This window comes from Neomonachus schauinslandi, chromosome 10 (genome assembly GCF_002201575.2).
Source record: "Neomonachus schauinslandi chromosome 10, ASM220157v2, whole genome shotgun sequence".
NCBI lineage: Eukaryota > Metazoa > Chordata > Mammalia > Carnivora > Phocidae > Neomonachus > Neomonachus schauinslandi.
Window position 1 is genome coordinate 86,834,650 of NC_058412.1, and position 15,763 is coordinate 86,850,412.

At 53.4% G+C, this 15,763-nt stretch overlaps 1 protein-coding gene across 1 annotated transcript in view; it reads right to left on the reverse strand.

Annotated features, from left to right (window-relative positions):
• The window catches only part of EDAR (ectodysplasin A receptor), a 32,336-nt gene extending 29,630 nt beyond the window's left edge, over positions 1 to 2,706 (reverse strand). Inside the window, exons 1-3 of the mRNA XM_021680273.1 lie at positions 2,656 to 2,706; positions 1,799 to 1,921; positions 879 to 1,060 (exon numbers count right to left, since the gene is read on the reverse strand). Of these exons, the coding sequence (XP_021535948.1) occupies positions 879 to 1,060; positions 1,799 to 1,921; positions 2,656 to 2,706 (356 nt within the window). The remainder of the gene's footprint in view (positions 1 to 878; positions 1,061 to 1,798; positions 1,922 to 2,655) is intronic.
• Positions 2,707 to 15,763: the final 13,057 nt, after the last annotated feature.

Consider the following 15,763-nt stretch of genomic DNA (forward strand, 5'->3'; position numbering starts at 1 on the left):
TCACCATCATCACCTCCATCATCACCACCCCTGCCTCCATCATCACCGTCACCACCACGGCTTCTGTCATCACCACTGCCTCCATCACCACCATCACCACCTCCATCACCACTACCACCACCACCACCTGTACCACCTAAATCACCTCTACCACCCCGTAGCCTTTGTCACTGCTTTGTTTTTATCTGGAGCCCTTGCAGGCACTGTGCTGTGTGGCCACTAGGGGGAGGCAGCAGCAAGAGCCGTGGCTTGGTAGACCCTGGGTGTCAAGGCTGCCCTTCCCTCTCCCAGGCAGAACTTGCTAATGTGTCCTGCCTGTCAGAAGGAAGATTTTATCTTTCTTCCATGCTAACTACATTTTCACTTTGCTTTTTTGGGAAAACTTTTGATACATAACCGAATTGTGGTGGAATTATAGGTACCACATGATTCACATATTCCTATTAATAGCCTTTACCCTCAGATTTTTCCAGAATACAAAAACACTAGATTTAGACAGTGTATTATACAGTATATTAGTTTTCTTTTCTTCAAAGCATTCCACATGTGTTATCTTAAAGTATTCAACAAATTTGTTTGATTTGGGTTGTCAGAAGATATTATTACGATTATGACTAACATCCACTTAAGAGACATGGAAGCTGAGCCTGGGTGGGCTGCCCATCCTCTAGGTGGCAGGACTGGCCATCCTAGACCCCATGCTTCCTGACTCCAGACAGGTGCCCCCCTCCCTGTGGAGCTGCCCCTTGTAGAGCCAGCAGGAGTGACGCTACATTGTAGTCTGAGGTGCTCACGTTCCCTGGGGCCTCGCCAATGAGACATTCAGGGCTTTCTGCAGAAAGCATCCTGGGGTGAGGCCTGGCAGCGGCCATGCTTACCCAGGGAGACACGGCCCACACTCAGCATCATTCTCCATGTCCCCCGGCGTCAGCACCGTGGCCCGGAAGAAGCCCTCGCAGTCCTTGTGGCGCCTGCATATCTGGTAGCCTCCTTTGGAAAACTTCTCCGCCGGGCAGGGGACACAGCCATAGTCCTCATCTTTGGTGCCATAGCCACAGGACTGGCCGAGGAACAGGACAGAGGAACATAGGTGAGTACGCCAGCTGTACCTGCCATGAGTGGACCTGCAGTCCTTGGGGCACACTGGGTGCATTGTACACGCCGGGCACACTGGCTGTTTCCAGAAGCTTCTCTTTGCTGGGCTTTGGTTCCCTGACCTGTCCTAACGGCAAACCCTCTGTGCCTCCAACTCTGAGCTCCTTTCCCCAGTGCTCCTGGGCTTCAGACGCTGCCCTGCTCCCGAGGGTCCCTGAATAAATTCAGCCAGCTAAGGGGATGACCTGCCAGTGACACAGCCCGTGGCTTCTGACGTGCTTGACTCTCTACAAGAGCCCTGAATGCTGATGCTGGGGGCGTCTCTCTTAGCCCTTAACAACATGCTGAGCCTTCCCTGCAGGAGAGGGCGACGCCGCGCTCAGGAGTCAGCATGCCGTTACTGCAGGACATTAGTCATGCCTCCGGTTCAGATGCCCTGAAACCCATCTGATCAAGGTCGAGTAGGAAAATGGTTGTCCTCTAAAAAAAATGTTACAAATGCCCGGCCGTCTCTCACACCAGGGAAGCACTGTTCCTGTGCTCACTGCTGCTTAAACCCTTTAACGTGGCGCCTGAGGCCCACGGGCGACCGGCCTGATTTAGCTTGGGGACACACGTAGAGCGATATACACGCAATGGTGACACCACCCGTGTGATGGAGGAGAGCTCCCCGGGGCCCAGGGGCGGCTGGCAGGGGCCTTACCAGGTAGGGCTCCTCCCCCGGGCCACACTGCGGACACTCGTGGCACAGCCCCGTGGTCTGGTTGTAGTACTCATTCTCACCGCAGTTGGAATACTCTGCTCTGGCCGAGCACAGCAGCAACACCTGCCAGGAGAAAGGGTGTCCTTTTGGCCTCCGTGCCTCCCTGGAGACACGCACGCTTACTCGGGTGGGCACCCTGAGCAGGCGCTGCAGGGGAAGGAGCCTGGGTGGAGGACCGGCTAGTCACTTGGCGTTCATGTGGTGCCAGATCCCAGTAACTGCAGCTAATAAACTGGGCAGGCCATCCCACTTCCTGCCACTTGGCCTCACTGCTGGTCCCCCTGACCCCTCCCTCAAAACTCCATCTCATCTTCCAGGCCTGTTCCAAACGCCCTTCACCCACGAAGTTTTGCTTCCACCTTCCCCCAAGTCACGGAGGAGGTGGCCCTCTTCCCAGAGCCTCCAGAACAGTGGATTTCTGTCACATGTGGCCTCTTCTCTGCCAGAAGCCTGGATCTTTCTCAGCAGGGGGACCCACAGGCATGGTGCTCACCAACAGCCGCTGGGTTGTGTATATTGCAACACAAAGAAGCATTTAAAGACCTTTCTATCCATGGAACCCTAGAAAGGGAGCCACCAAGAAGTCCAATCTGACCTGGGTGCTGCTCAGTGCTCTGCACCCTCGGAAGAGCCCGTGAGGGGCTGCTGGCAGCATCAATCCCATTGCATGGCTGCATAGACCGACGCGGTAGAGGCCAAGGGACCGGCCACCTCCGGCAGCATGGAAGGTAGAGGCGCTCCCGCCAGAGCCTCCTCCGGGGCCACTGCAGGTGCTCACAGGGGGAGGCTGCACTTACCACCAGCACGGGGAGCCAGGGCACCCGCTTGCCGTCTCCTGCGTGGGCCATCTGCTCCCGCCGCTTTGCCTGAAAGACACACTTCATGGCACCCTGGCGCCTGCACGGCCGGAGCCGCTCCAGGACGGACTGGCCACCGCCCAGCCCCGACCCTCAGTCCGGCCGCCTCCACCATGTCCCACCGAGGGCGAGGGGCCTCCCCGAAAGCGGGGCAGGAAGTGAATACACCCTAAAAGAAAAGGCGGGTTTTAAGCTGAGGCCCAGGCCCCTTGGGCTGACTCTATCCATGGCCCTGCCAGTGTCACACCCCTCCCAGGGAGAAAGGACTAGAGTGCATGGAGGGCCTCCTGTGGAAGACAGGACGATGACCAAATGTTCACCTGCTCACAGCATCTGAAGAAGCCTGGCTTTACACAGAATGTAAAGGGGTGCTCCAGGCGGGTCCAAATCCTCAGGCTCCGGGGCACCCCTGGAGATACTACCAGGACTCAGAGCCTGGCCCGGCCCCTCCCCATCCCACTGCCCATCCTCCCAGCCCCGCTGGTAGGTTCTTCCTCTCCCTGTTGAGAATAGGCTGTGATCAAAGCGTTAAGAGAGTACACAAGGCCAACCACTTAATTTTATAGCCAAGACAACTGAAGCCCAGAGGGTGTAGTGACTTGTCCAGGGCCACACAGCCACTTAATGGACAGAGGGTGGCTGTGGCCCAGACATTCAGGTGCTTTCTCCAGCTGCTAAATCAATGCACTGCTTTGAAGGAGGAGGTATTGTGTGTCACCTTTCCATCGTCAGGATGGCAGGCCTGTGTTTCTAACTGAAAGCAGTTTTACCTGGGAGCCTGACTGTACAAAGACAAGTGGCGGTCCCGTGGGAGCGCCCACATCCCTCACTTGCCACTGCTGGGTCACTGCTGTCTTGCTTTGACACTGGGGGTGAATTCCAGACAAAACAAAAAGCAGGCCCTCTTCCAATGGCTGGGTTGTGTGAGGAAATTTCTAGAATAAACCATGGACTCAGGAGTCAGACTGGGCCTTGGGAAGCACCCCCCAAGAACATTAACCTTCTGAACCCTCTTGATCTCGTTGAGCCATCTCTGCTCACGGAAACCCATAACTCCTAATACCACACAAAAAAGACTGTGTGGGGTAGTTGGAAGCAAGAGACCCGACGAATGGGAAAACCATTCTTGTTTCTGGAGAAAAGCCCTGAACTTTGTTCTTCAATACAGTATCTTTTTTTTTTTTTTTAAGCATTTTATTTTCTGTTTTTATGTATTTACGAGAGAGAGAGAGAGAGGGAGAGAATATCCAAGTAGATTCCCGTGGAGTGTGGAGACTCAGAGCTCGATCCCACAAGCCATGAGACCATGACCTGAGCCGAACCCTAGAGTCAGGCGCTTAACCGACTGAGCCACCCAGGTGCCCCCGTTCAAAACAATATCTTAAAGGCATTACGGAGCAAAGCAGTCGGAAGATCATTTATTGGAAATGAAGTGGAGTTGGAAGAAGAGGGAGGGCCGAGAAGTCAGGAGTCGGGGAAGGACCCAGAATGGGGAAAGCAGGCCCAGTGAGCTGGAGGCCCAGGGGCCTGTGGGGAAGGAAGCTCTGTGAATGTACAGACACATCTTCTTTTCCAAATCGCCCAGGACTCAGCATCCTGCTCAGTGAGATTTGGAGGGAGAATGCACGTTTAGAAGAAGCATCCTATACCTAAATATGTAGGAGAGGCCAGTGAAGGACAGACCCAAAGAGCTTTGTCCAACTTCCAGCTTCCGGTGTCCTCCTGAGAACGGCGGCTGTGGCTTCCTCTGGGAGGACACCGGTGACCCCCATCCCATCCCCTGATGTGGAGCAGCCAGCGCTCACCCTTCCCAAAAGGAGAGGTTGGATAAAATCCAAGATATTGTGCTTGTTTATCATCACAAGGAGCAAAAATTCCAATGGAACATCAGTTCTGTGTAACACCGTGAGGGGCTTTACAAGAAATCACATGGCACAGCTCTGGGTTTGTATTTGTAAAGGCTTCTGCATACACAGAAGCAGGTCTGGAGTGATATCCACAAACTTTTCAACAAAGATTTTTTTGGCAGGGGTGAAATAGGGTTGGGGTGACTACGGACCGAGGGGGTTATGGGGAAGGCTCCCTTTCCATACAGTTCTTAGTGTCAGAATGATGTACCAGTGTAGGTGTGAACTTTGTGATCAAGAAAAAAGTCAGTAAAGACATTTCGCTTTGGGAAGAAGCATCTGATTGTTCTGAGAACAGGCTGAGAAGGATGTCCCAAGGGTGATTCCAGAGACGGAGGCCCCATTGGAGACACCTGGGAATGGGGTAGGGCCCCGGGGGCCTAGATCTTTCCGGGATCTTTTCCTTGCTTACCTTGGAGGTGTTCTTACCTGTGAGTAAAATCAGGGGGCCTTTGGGGAAGGGTTAGGTTTCCAGAAACTCTTGAAGAGATACAAAAGCTACTTTTTCTCACTTTCTAGCATGATTGCTGTCTATAATTCAGTGCCACATTTACGTTTGAAACACACTAAATGGACTGAGGCAAGATTAAAGCACCCAGCCACCCCAGCAGTGAACTTCTGGGTGTTTTCCTTCTAGCAATGGAGCAAGCTGGGGCAGGCAGGGAAGGAGGCAGAGGGAGGCCTGACCCGCAGTCCCGCCAGGTGGGGAGGGTACAGTACAAACAAAGGAACCCACTCCCTGCCCGACTGACAGCCCTGCCCTGGCTTCGGGATGGTGGGTAGCAGGGATGAGTGCAGCGCAGCCGGGCCAGAGGCTCTCCCCAGGAGAGCTGCAGCCCTGGAGGCCTTCCAAGAACAATACTAAGGGTTTCTAATTTAATTGACTTCTAATTATAGCTGAGTCTGGGAGGGCTTCCCTATAAACACAGAGAAGGGTTGGGCTGGGTGCACCTTAGTGTCAACCTAGAGCTTTTATTGAGAGGCTCATTAAAGATGTTTCCAGGCGAACCCAAGAGGACAGAAAAGCAAAACAAATACAGAAGGGAAACAAAGTCTGTGGGGTCGGGTGCATGTCCATCAGGACTACCAGTTCTCAAAGAAGGGAACTGGGGTGGCAGAGGGAGGTGAGGGCGGCCTCTGGTTAAGGTTCTGTTGCCAAGGCCTGACTTCCCTGGAGACGCAGCTCTGCACTCAGGAGCCAGCCTGGTCTGGGAGTATGGGGGCCCAAGCTGCTCCCAGAAATGACCTCCTGCTTGTCTTTACTTGGGGGATCCCCAGTGCCCTGAGCAGGGCAGCGCCCTGGCCCGCGGCTATCAGAGGTACGAGTGGAAGGAGTTGAGTCCCTACAACTCGGACAGTGATGGAGACATGAAGGCGGCAGCAAGACATCTCTTCCCGTGCCCTGTCCGCTGATAGGCAAGGCTCTGCTTCACCGCACACAGGACTGGCTGCCGGGTGGTCTGTTCGGAGCGGGACAGGGCGCAGCCGCAGGTGAATCCACCACCGCCTGCCCAGCATGGGAAGCACACTTCCCTCGTCTCATGGCCACGTCTTGGTGGCCTAGTGCCTGTGGCCACTTTCGTGACAGCACAGAGACCTGGGACCAGGTAAGCCCTTTGCAGGAAAGTGCTGCCCACTTGGCCCTTGCTCACTGCTTCCCCTGCCTCCCACAGACTCTACTATTCCTTCCTCAGCACTATTTCCTCCTAGAACAACACCACCACCATGAAAACGACAGCTGACGACTGTGGACCTCTGACCCCCGCCCAGGTACCACTCTGGCTTAACCCTCACCACCCCTGCGTGAGCTCGCAATCAAGGGTCAGGGGAGAACAGGTGGGAGAACAGGCTGGAACTGTGGGCCCACGCGGAGAGATGAATGCTCCTGGGATTACTGGCATGTTTCATTTCCTTTCCATCCGTGACCTCAGCCTGTAGTCCCAGATGGGCCGTTAACCAAATAGGAAAAAAAAAAAAGGTGGTGATTAAGAGCAAGGGCTGAATCACATCTTGGCAAGTTGTGTAGCCACTCAGTGCCTCAGTTATATATAAGCCTCAGTGCCTTATCCATGAAATGGGCGTAAGAGGAATGCCTACCTCATGTGGGGGAGGAAGGGAGGCCTGACTATTCCTGAACTTGAACTTGGCCTCTCCTGCTGTGACCACCACCTCAGCTCCAGTCTGTGCATTTCCAGCACAGAGCTTCCCTATAACATCCTCACTCTGTGGCAAGACTTTGGCTGACACCAAGCAGGCTGACCTCTGGAGACTGGGGCTGGGAGACGCTCGGGGAATAGTGCGGTTGGGCCCCTGGTTCAAAGAGCTCCAGGGAGAGGTTGGGGCTCGGCATAAAACCAGAAGGTTCAGGGTAGCTGGCAGAGGTGTGGGCCTCAGGAAGCTTGTGGTTTGTTAACTTGGAGGGTTGGATGGAGCTGAGATACATCACCACTGAGGTGTCGTTCTCACATCCATTCAAAGCTACGAAGCCTCTCCAATCGGGGCCAATTCTGGGCTAGAGGTGGAGGGCTCACAGAATGAGGCCCATCTCCAGGTGACTGGAGAGTGAAGGGGCCAGAGGGTCACCCACAGTTTGGGGGCTAGAGGTCCAAGATGTTCGGGGGGCACCCCGTGGTGTGTGGGGCAGGAAGGGCCTGATTTGTCATTTTTGGCTATTTCAGCAATATACTCTCACCATGGCCACTTCAGCCACTGACTGAAGCTTCCCACGGAGACCACTGACTAGGAGGAAGCTATGGGGGGCAGGTGGCCTGCACCTTTGGAGGCACCTGACCCATTCTTGGGGAGATCAGGGCAGGCAAAGCCTCACCCAGGTCCTGAAGGGCAGGTAAGAGCTTGCATGGAAAGAGGTGGGAACAATTCTCCCAGGAAGTAGGAACAGAGGCCCTAAAGGCTGGAGACGAAGCCACGGCCGGACCAGAGGGCTAAGCACGAGGTCAGATGGAGTCTGGAGGTTGCCATGGGCCTCGTGCAAAGGCTGGGCAATGCAGCGACAGAGTGGCAGGACCAACTTCCCACTGCGGTGACAAAAGGAGCCACTCTGGCAAGAAGTGTATGTCACAATGCCACCCAACACACACACGTATCACTAAGTCACATGAAACAACATTTATACTTACTGCACACAACAGACTGCGATCTACTCCATCCCATTTTCTTTATTCCATTGGAACAGTGGCGTAGTTGCAGCCCATGAAAATGACCCGGGTACACTACCACGTGGACATGATCAGTAATTGGAAAGCCACTGGCTTAGATGAAGACAAGGCAGGAGGGAGGAAGCCTGCGAGGAGCTGATGGTGGCCTGACCTCAGGGGGGGCCAGGGGGTGGAGAGGGGGGCCTGGAGAGTCCAGGACTAAGGAGACAGGTGGTCAGAGGTGACAGAGCACCGAGGCTGGCCCACGTGTCCGCGTGGCTGCTGGGTGCACAGGAGGCGTGTGGGGCTCCTACTGAGCAGGAAGTTGCAAATGTGAACACATTGAAAAGCGTGGAGGGCCTCCAAGAGGAGGCAGCCTCTGGCAGCTGCACACACATGAGTTGAGCAGGAGAAAGATCTGAGCAAGGGAGAGTTTATGTGGTCCTCACAGTGTTGGCAGCCTGGGTTCTAATAGGCTGTCCCTGGCTGTCACATGGACGAGGACCTGCTCATGAGAAAAGGCCCTGGTCTGGGCCACGGGGTGGGAGGAGGGCGAAACAGAGGGGCCCCTGTCCTCAGGTGCCTTCCTTTGTCTGCATAGAAAAATTCCAGGTTGGAGACCACTGGATCACTTCCTCTGCTCCAGGAGCCCTTCTGGAACTCCGGAGAAAGCCAGGGTTCCCACAGATGAGGAGGCATCACCCTCTGTGCCTATAGGGAGGGAACCAGGGGCCAATAGACACCACATCTGGCAAAACGATAATGAATGCTTGCAACTTTTCTGTAAGCTGGAAATGATTTCAAGACAAAAAGTAAAGAAAGGACACCACATTCCAACACATAGCTTCACCTCTACTGGTTAACGGAGAGGTGAAGAAAATTCTTGATTGTTTGGAGATAAAATGCTCCACGACAGGTCTTCCAGAGAAGACAAGAAATGAGGCTGGGCTTTTAGTTGCACGTGAAGCAGGACGGCGTGAAGAGAGAGGCCGTGGGGACTCGCGGAGCTGCAGGCTCCCTGGGAGGTCCTTACTGGCCTGTGCAGCCCGAGACCCCTGGCACTGGGTCCCCATCTGGGCAGAGGGTGCAGGTTTTATACATGCTGGGCGGTGATGACCTGCTGCCTAGGGCCTCTCCAGCAGCACACCCTGTGCTCACTCGCTTCCTGAGGCCAGGGGCACCCGGCTCCTCAAACGCATTTGCTGGTGGTGTCAGCACACAGTATCCACCATCCTCTCCACTAGCACTTCCTGAGCGCTGAGTACCTCCCAGACACTAGGCCAGGCACTTTAGCCTGTATTAAGCACCTAATGCCCACCACTGCTGGGCCAGTGGGGACTTCTATAACTCCATTTACTCAGGCAGAAGCCAAGGCGCAGAAAGGCTGCATAACTTGCCCAAGGTCGCCCAGCAGTGGGGCAGAGACTGGATTTGAACCCACACAGTCTGTCCCCACAGCCTGCCCCCATTGCTCACTACTACCGTCCTGTATGTAAGTAAACACAGTCCAGTCTACCCACGATGTAGACAGATATCTTTTTATTCTAAGGGAACACCAAGGTGTGCAGGACTGTGGGCTCCCGTGGGGGCTGGTCTCAGGAGGTTTTGCCTTCTTGCCCTCTTGGTAGTCCTATGACTCTGAGGGGCAGCACACATTCTTCTCTATGAAAATGGAGGAATTTGGCTCCCTTTCCAACTGAGCGATTGCTATGAGGAATGCAGGAGCCCCCAAGTGTGGCAGGGCTTAGTGGCTTGGAAATGCCACAAAGGGAAAAGACAATGTTCCTAGCAAACAGGGGTGGTGGTGACCACTATGTGGCTGCATCTCAGCCTGCAGGAGTGGGTTTGACCTTCTTAGCTCTGAGTTACTACGGGCGAGGCTGGGAGTTACTGCCACCAGCATGAGTGGCTTCGAGAGAACAGTAATGCCTCCTTCTTTCACAGCATTTGACAGTTTCACACGCTCTACCCCACACTGGCTCCTAGAAGGGTCCCGAGACAGTCGGGCCCCTGTGTTCCAAGAGCAGCGGCTCAGGAAGGTCATGTGGCTTGCTTGTGCTCAGGGCTTGGCAGCTCCAGGTGGGGACCCAGCTGGAGAACCCAGTCTGCAGGGGTGGTCTTCCCAGGAGATGACATCTTGCCTCACTTTCTCAGAAGCCCCCTGTGGCATTCCCACCCATTGATAAGACCGCATGGATAGCAGGAGGATTCTGTGTGCTTGTGTGGAAGGATTACGGGCACCTGTCTTGCCTTGGGGGCTGGATAACTGGCAGTACATGTGAGGTATGGGGAAACACAGTCTTCAAAAGCCCTCAGCATCAGGGGTGGAAGAGGCTGCCCATGGCCCTCAGGCCGTGGTCATCTCGCCCTTGGACATGAGCAGGGTGGGAGCGGCTTTCCCTTCATACAGCCACGTGCAGACTGGACCTTTCCTCTGAGTCTCAAGCTGGCCTGGATATTCAGGTAAGGCTGAAATAAGGTAAAATCAGAGGACAATAAGCCATGAAGGGTCGTATCCATCCAGCCTTGCTGCCCCGGGTAGGGGGATGGTCTCTGGAGCCACAGGAGAAGAACCACCTGGGAGCTGGGTGGAAAGGCCAAGTCTCAGGTCCTTGGCAGACCTGCTGCTTCAGAATCTGCTTTGCCAGCCAGATCCCCGGGGTGGGGGTGGGGTGTCTGGTGCACCTGAAAGCTTGAGAAGCGCTGGTCTAATGACCTCCACTAACTTTTTACTCAGACCTTGTTTGATTCCTCCTTGCAGACCCAGGCGAGGGCTTCTTCTTGGTCTCTGCTTCAATTCTGATCCTCTCCCAAGGAACAAATGCTGTCTTTGGCCTCACCCCACCCAGTACTGTGCACTAGACACGGGGATTCATGTGCTTTGTTAGTCATCATTCATTCATCGTTTATTCAGCAGTGACTATGAGCTGCTCCTGTGTTAGACACCCCAGGGACGGTGACAGACAGACAAGGTCCCTGCCCCATGGCATCTTTATCTGCCCGGGAGACAGACACAGAACACACAATTACACAGAACTGCAGGCCATGTCTTACACTTCTAAGGGCCACACCCCCCCCCCCGGGTCTAGTTTCTTTTTTTTTTTGTTTTTAAGTTTTTATTTATTTGACACAGAGAGAAAGAAAGAGAGCGAGAAAGGGAACATGAGCAGGGGGAGTGGCAGAGGGAGAAGCAGGCTTCCCGCCGAGCGGAGAGCCCGATGCGGGGCTCGATCCCAGGACCCTGGGATCATGACCTGAGCCGAAGGCAGACGCTTAACGACTGAGCCACCCAGGCGCCCTCCTGGGTCTAGTTTCATGCTGGGCTATAATGGGGCTCAGGGCGGACCACCCCCAAATATGCCACTTTGGCATATTATTTTGAATTTAAGTTAAGAAACAGCTGGTGCATGAAGGACACTTTGACCCTCCTTTGTGCCCCTGAAAGCAGGAGATAAAGCTCCCCGGTGAAAGGTGCCCTCCCTGCACCAGGAGGTAGAGACATCCTTATTCCCAGAGGTGGGAATTCAGGGCTGAGAAGGCTGAATAAACAAATCCTTTACTTCTTTACTACCCCAAGTCCAAACTTCCTTGTCTTGTCCATGCCTCTCTAATTTCCTGTTTCTCTGTCTAAAAGGTACAAAGCTGCCTGCTTTGGTAACTTGAATCTCCTATTTTTATTGGCTCCTACAGGTACAAAATTAAATTTGTTTTTCCCCTGTTCATCTGTCTTCTGTCAATTTAATGATTAGACCAGCCAAAGAACCAAGAAAAGAAGAAAGTAAAAGCTCTCCTCCTCTACAGCAGTTTGCCCTTGGAATGACCTTCACCCTCATAAGGCTGACTCTGCCTCAGTGGAGACTTGTCATCACAGCTGCCTCCAGGTCGCCGGCATGCACCACGGCAGGAAGGAGGCCATGCTCCGTATTAGCTATCACCTTTGGAATACAGAGTCACCGCTGGGGCCAGCAGACAGTTGAGTCTCTGTGGCTTCACCTTCTTGATCCAGTAGGGCCAGCCCCGGAACGCGACCACCTGGAATGTGAAGACACTGCCTCTTCCCAACAGGCTGCTTCTCGCTGGGAAGGTGGTGTGAACCACAGAGCCACACCTTAGGCACTGCTGCCCTGAATCTGTGGGAAGGGGCTGAGGCTGTGGGGCCTGGGAAGCCTTTGCAGGAACGAGGGCTTCCAAGTTACCTTTTTAAGCATGTGGGTTGTGGGTCTCTCTGTTTTTGGCCCCTTCCACCTTTCCAGTGGGCTCACCTGCCAGAGAATTCTCAGAAGGTGGTGCTGGCCGATTATGCCCCCTCATCCTCATCCAGCTGCAGTGACTGGGGACAGAGGTCCCACCAGGCTCCTGGGGCACAATGCTGTCCTCCTGGCCCACATCACAGGCTGGGGGACAGGAGACAGACGGCAAGGTCTGCGGCCGCCCCACCCTGGTCCTCAGCACAAGTGGTTTGTGGAGAAGACAGGTGCTGGCAGCCGCCTGCGTTCTGGGGAGGCGGTTCCCTGCTCCCTGCCCACCCAACACTACCCTCTCCTCCCTGGCCTCCCACACTCTCCCCTCCCACAGAAAGCTGCCCCAGGGGGAAGGCTGCTGGTGGCCTCCTCCCCACACATCCACAGGATTCCTTTGCTCCCCAGACTCCCCAGAAGGCCTCCACTTCCCACCAACAGAGACAGACCTTCACTCACCCTCCAGGAGCCTGTGGAGGTCATTATCAGAGCGCCTGAAAACATTTCCATTTGATGTGATTTATGGCTCTCAGGAAGCTCCCCACTCCCATCCCAGTTGGATAGCGCTAATTAGTGCTGGATTGTGAAGAGCTTAACTCATTGTCTTTCACTTCTGCTTGAGTCAAGTCTGTCTCACTGGAAGGGCCTGGAAGATGTCCTGGGACAGGCCAACCCAGTGCAGCGGGGGACTGGGACCTCACAGTCACACCGGCCCATAGAAAGGACTCTGAGCTTGCCGTCTTGAGCTTCTTAGTGATTTTTAAAGGAGGGGCACCCCATTTCCATTTTGCATGGCCCTGCAAATTCAATGGCCTGTCCTGTTCTTAGCCTCTCCGGCAGGGCAGGCAAGGCTGCCACACAGGGCCTGCTGCTGGACCGCCCTGCCTGGGAAAGTGCAGCCAGGGGTCAGGAAGAACACAAGGAAAGGGGCAGAGGCACTAAAGCCTTGCCAAGGCCGACAGTCTGCCTCCCAAGACTCAGGAGTGCAATCTCAGAGGGGCAGAGAAGGAAGGCTGAGAGAAATTCCTGCAATGCAGTGCATCAGGGTATCTTAGAGCTTTACATCAGACCACATGAGGATTTTAAAGGGCAGTCTCCATTCTTTTTTTTTTTTTTTAAATTTTATTTACTTGAGAGACAGAGCATGAGCAGGGGGAGGGTCGGAGGGAGAGGTAGAAGCAGGCTCCCCTGTTGAGCAGGGAGTCTGACACAGGGCTCGATCTCAGGACCCTGGGATCATGATCAGACGCTAATCCAACTGAGCCACCCAGGTGTCCCAAGGCCAGTCTCCATTCTTGACCACCGCACTGAGAAACTTCTATTCAGAGCTCCTTGGTGAAAGTTTCAGGGCCATGACAGTTTAGCTGACCTTCACCAACATCTCTGGGGTGGGGACAGTGTCCGTACATTCTCTCAAGGATATAATTCTGATTGAAAACATATACACATCATACATGTGTATATACACATGTATATGTACATATGTATCATGCGTGTGTATATATACATAACAATTTTTTTCTAAGTTCAAGGACCTTTCCTTGTCTGTTGGAAGCACTGGGCTTAGGTACCAGCTGGATGCACCCACTAGAATTTACCCTTGGGATAATTCCAGGGCACCAGCTTCTGCCTCTCGTGTCCACCTGTGGTGTCCTAGACGGGGCAAGAGGCCGTTTGGGGCTTTTGTCATAAGATGTTCATTTGATGACTGTTGTACTCTAAAAGGGTTAACGGGGCACAGGGTTGATGGGTTCTCAAGGAGAAGCAGGAGGAGTTACCTTGGCTTTCCGAGTTTTAAGGCAGGTGGGGTGATGCACGAGGAGGGTGGGAGGAAAGGGGAGAGGGGCAGGGTGCAGGCTGAGGAGCCGCTGGGTAGGAAGGCCTGAGAATTCTACCTGCTCTGCTGACAAGCCACAGACAGGCCCCACAGAAGATCCGGCCTGCAGAGGTGCTGATGGGCGAACCCACTGGGCAAACCTCTGGGCAAACCTGCTGGGCTGAACCCTTGGGTGGCGCTTTCCCACAAGGTGTTGGCAAAGGCTCTGGTGATTTGAGTTGAAGGTTGAAAATGAGAGTCCCTAAGTTTTATTTTTAAGTTTTAATTGAAATAATATTCAGAAAATAGACATTCTTGCACAAATGGGGTAAGTGTAATACACAAAACATTTATTTTTGACTACTTTTAGCTTTTCCCTTTGAAGGATCACTACTACTACAAATAAGCATGTCAAATTATTTCAGATTCTATGGGCATCATTAGCTCTTCAGCAGCAGAATCTGGAAAGGAAGGAAAGAGCAAGGAAAACCAGCATTTTGGACATTTCTGTTCACATCACACCTTTCTATTTGACTCACCCGTTCCTGTCAGTTTTCATTTTCCTACAGAAAAACCAGCGCTGATGGTAATTGTTTATGAGGTGCTGCAGAGAGCCATGGCCTGAGAACGCTCCCTAAACACCAAAATTATTATTGTTGTTTGTTAGACTAGGCCCCGGCTTCTCTGAATACTAATTACGTTATTAAGCAGGTGCTTCTGCATTTGTGCAGCGAGAGCTGGGGCTGTAGCCCAAAGAGGAGGGAAGCGCTCTCCTGCATTTGGAACAGGATATGGCGCTTGGATGCTATGGCAATCTTGATGGCTTGCTCATGAAAATAATGTGGCCAGCAAATATCCATCTGGAAAGTTCAGAGGGAGAGCAATCATCCTTATCCAGAGCTCCTGCTGTAAAGTTATGTGCTCACAGTTTCATTTCTCTTTTATTTAGTGCCTCAGAGCTGAATGGATCTTGTAGAAGTGATAAAGCCAGGTGAAGCTTTAAAAAGAGTTCCTATTTTATTGCCTTATCAAAATCGACAGAAGGCATTTTTAGAGTGAAATCAGAAAGGTTATTGTAACTCCAATCCATGGCTTTAAATTACGTAACCAACTTTTTCTAGGGCTCTTATATAAACATATAAACATAAAATTTTGTTGAGACGTAATAGCTGCCACTCTCCAGCACTTCAATAGGCATGCCATCCATGCTTCCATCTGCCCATCTGTCCTTCCATCGATCCATCCATCCATCTGTCCGCCTGTCCTTCCATCTTCCATCCATCCATCCATCCGTCCGCCCATCCTTCCATCTTCCCAGCCATCCATCCATGCATGCAATAGTTATTGGACACCCACTCCAGACCAGGCTGAGCAAACAAATGGGCACAGTCCCTGCACCAGTGGTGCCTCACAATATGGTGGGGGCCACATGAACACGGGTGCATGGACATGGGTGGGCATGGGTGGGGGTGCAGGATGGGGCAGTGGGAGCAGGGGACCAGTTGGGGAGTCAGGAAGCCTGCACAGACCCAGGGAAGGGCCGACAGCCAGGGCTAGCCCGGAATCACAATGGCCAGGGAGAGGGAGAGGAGGGAGGACGGGTGTGGGCTGAGGCCTGGGCAGGCTGTGCCCCACTGGAGCCACTGAGAGTTGCAGGGTGCTCCCTCCAGGTCACTGCTCTATCCTCTTCTCTCAGCAACAGACCAATGAGTTACTTCCTAACCTGCATTCCGGTGCAATCAAGAACTTTCTGTGCTGGGTTCTCTCTCAGCTCACTGGCCTTGTTTCTTTGCTCTCAGCAGCTCAGCGATATTTGGAAAGCAATACTTTCAGGCCACCCTGTCACTCCTGAATCCAGCCATTCTTCTTGGGTCTGGGTCCACTGGAGAACAGGGCACTGGCACCTTAAAATAGTTGCTGTGTTAGGGAGGT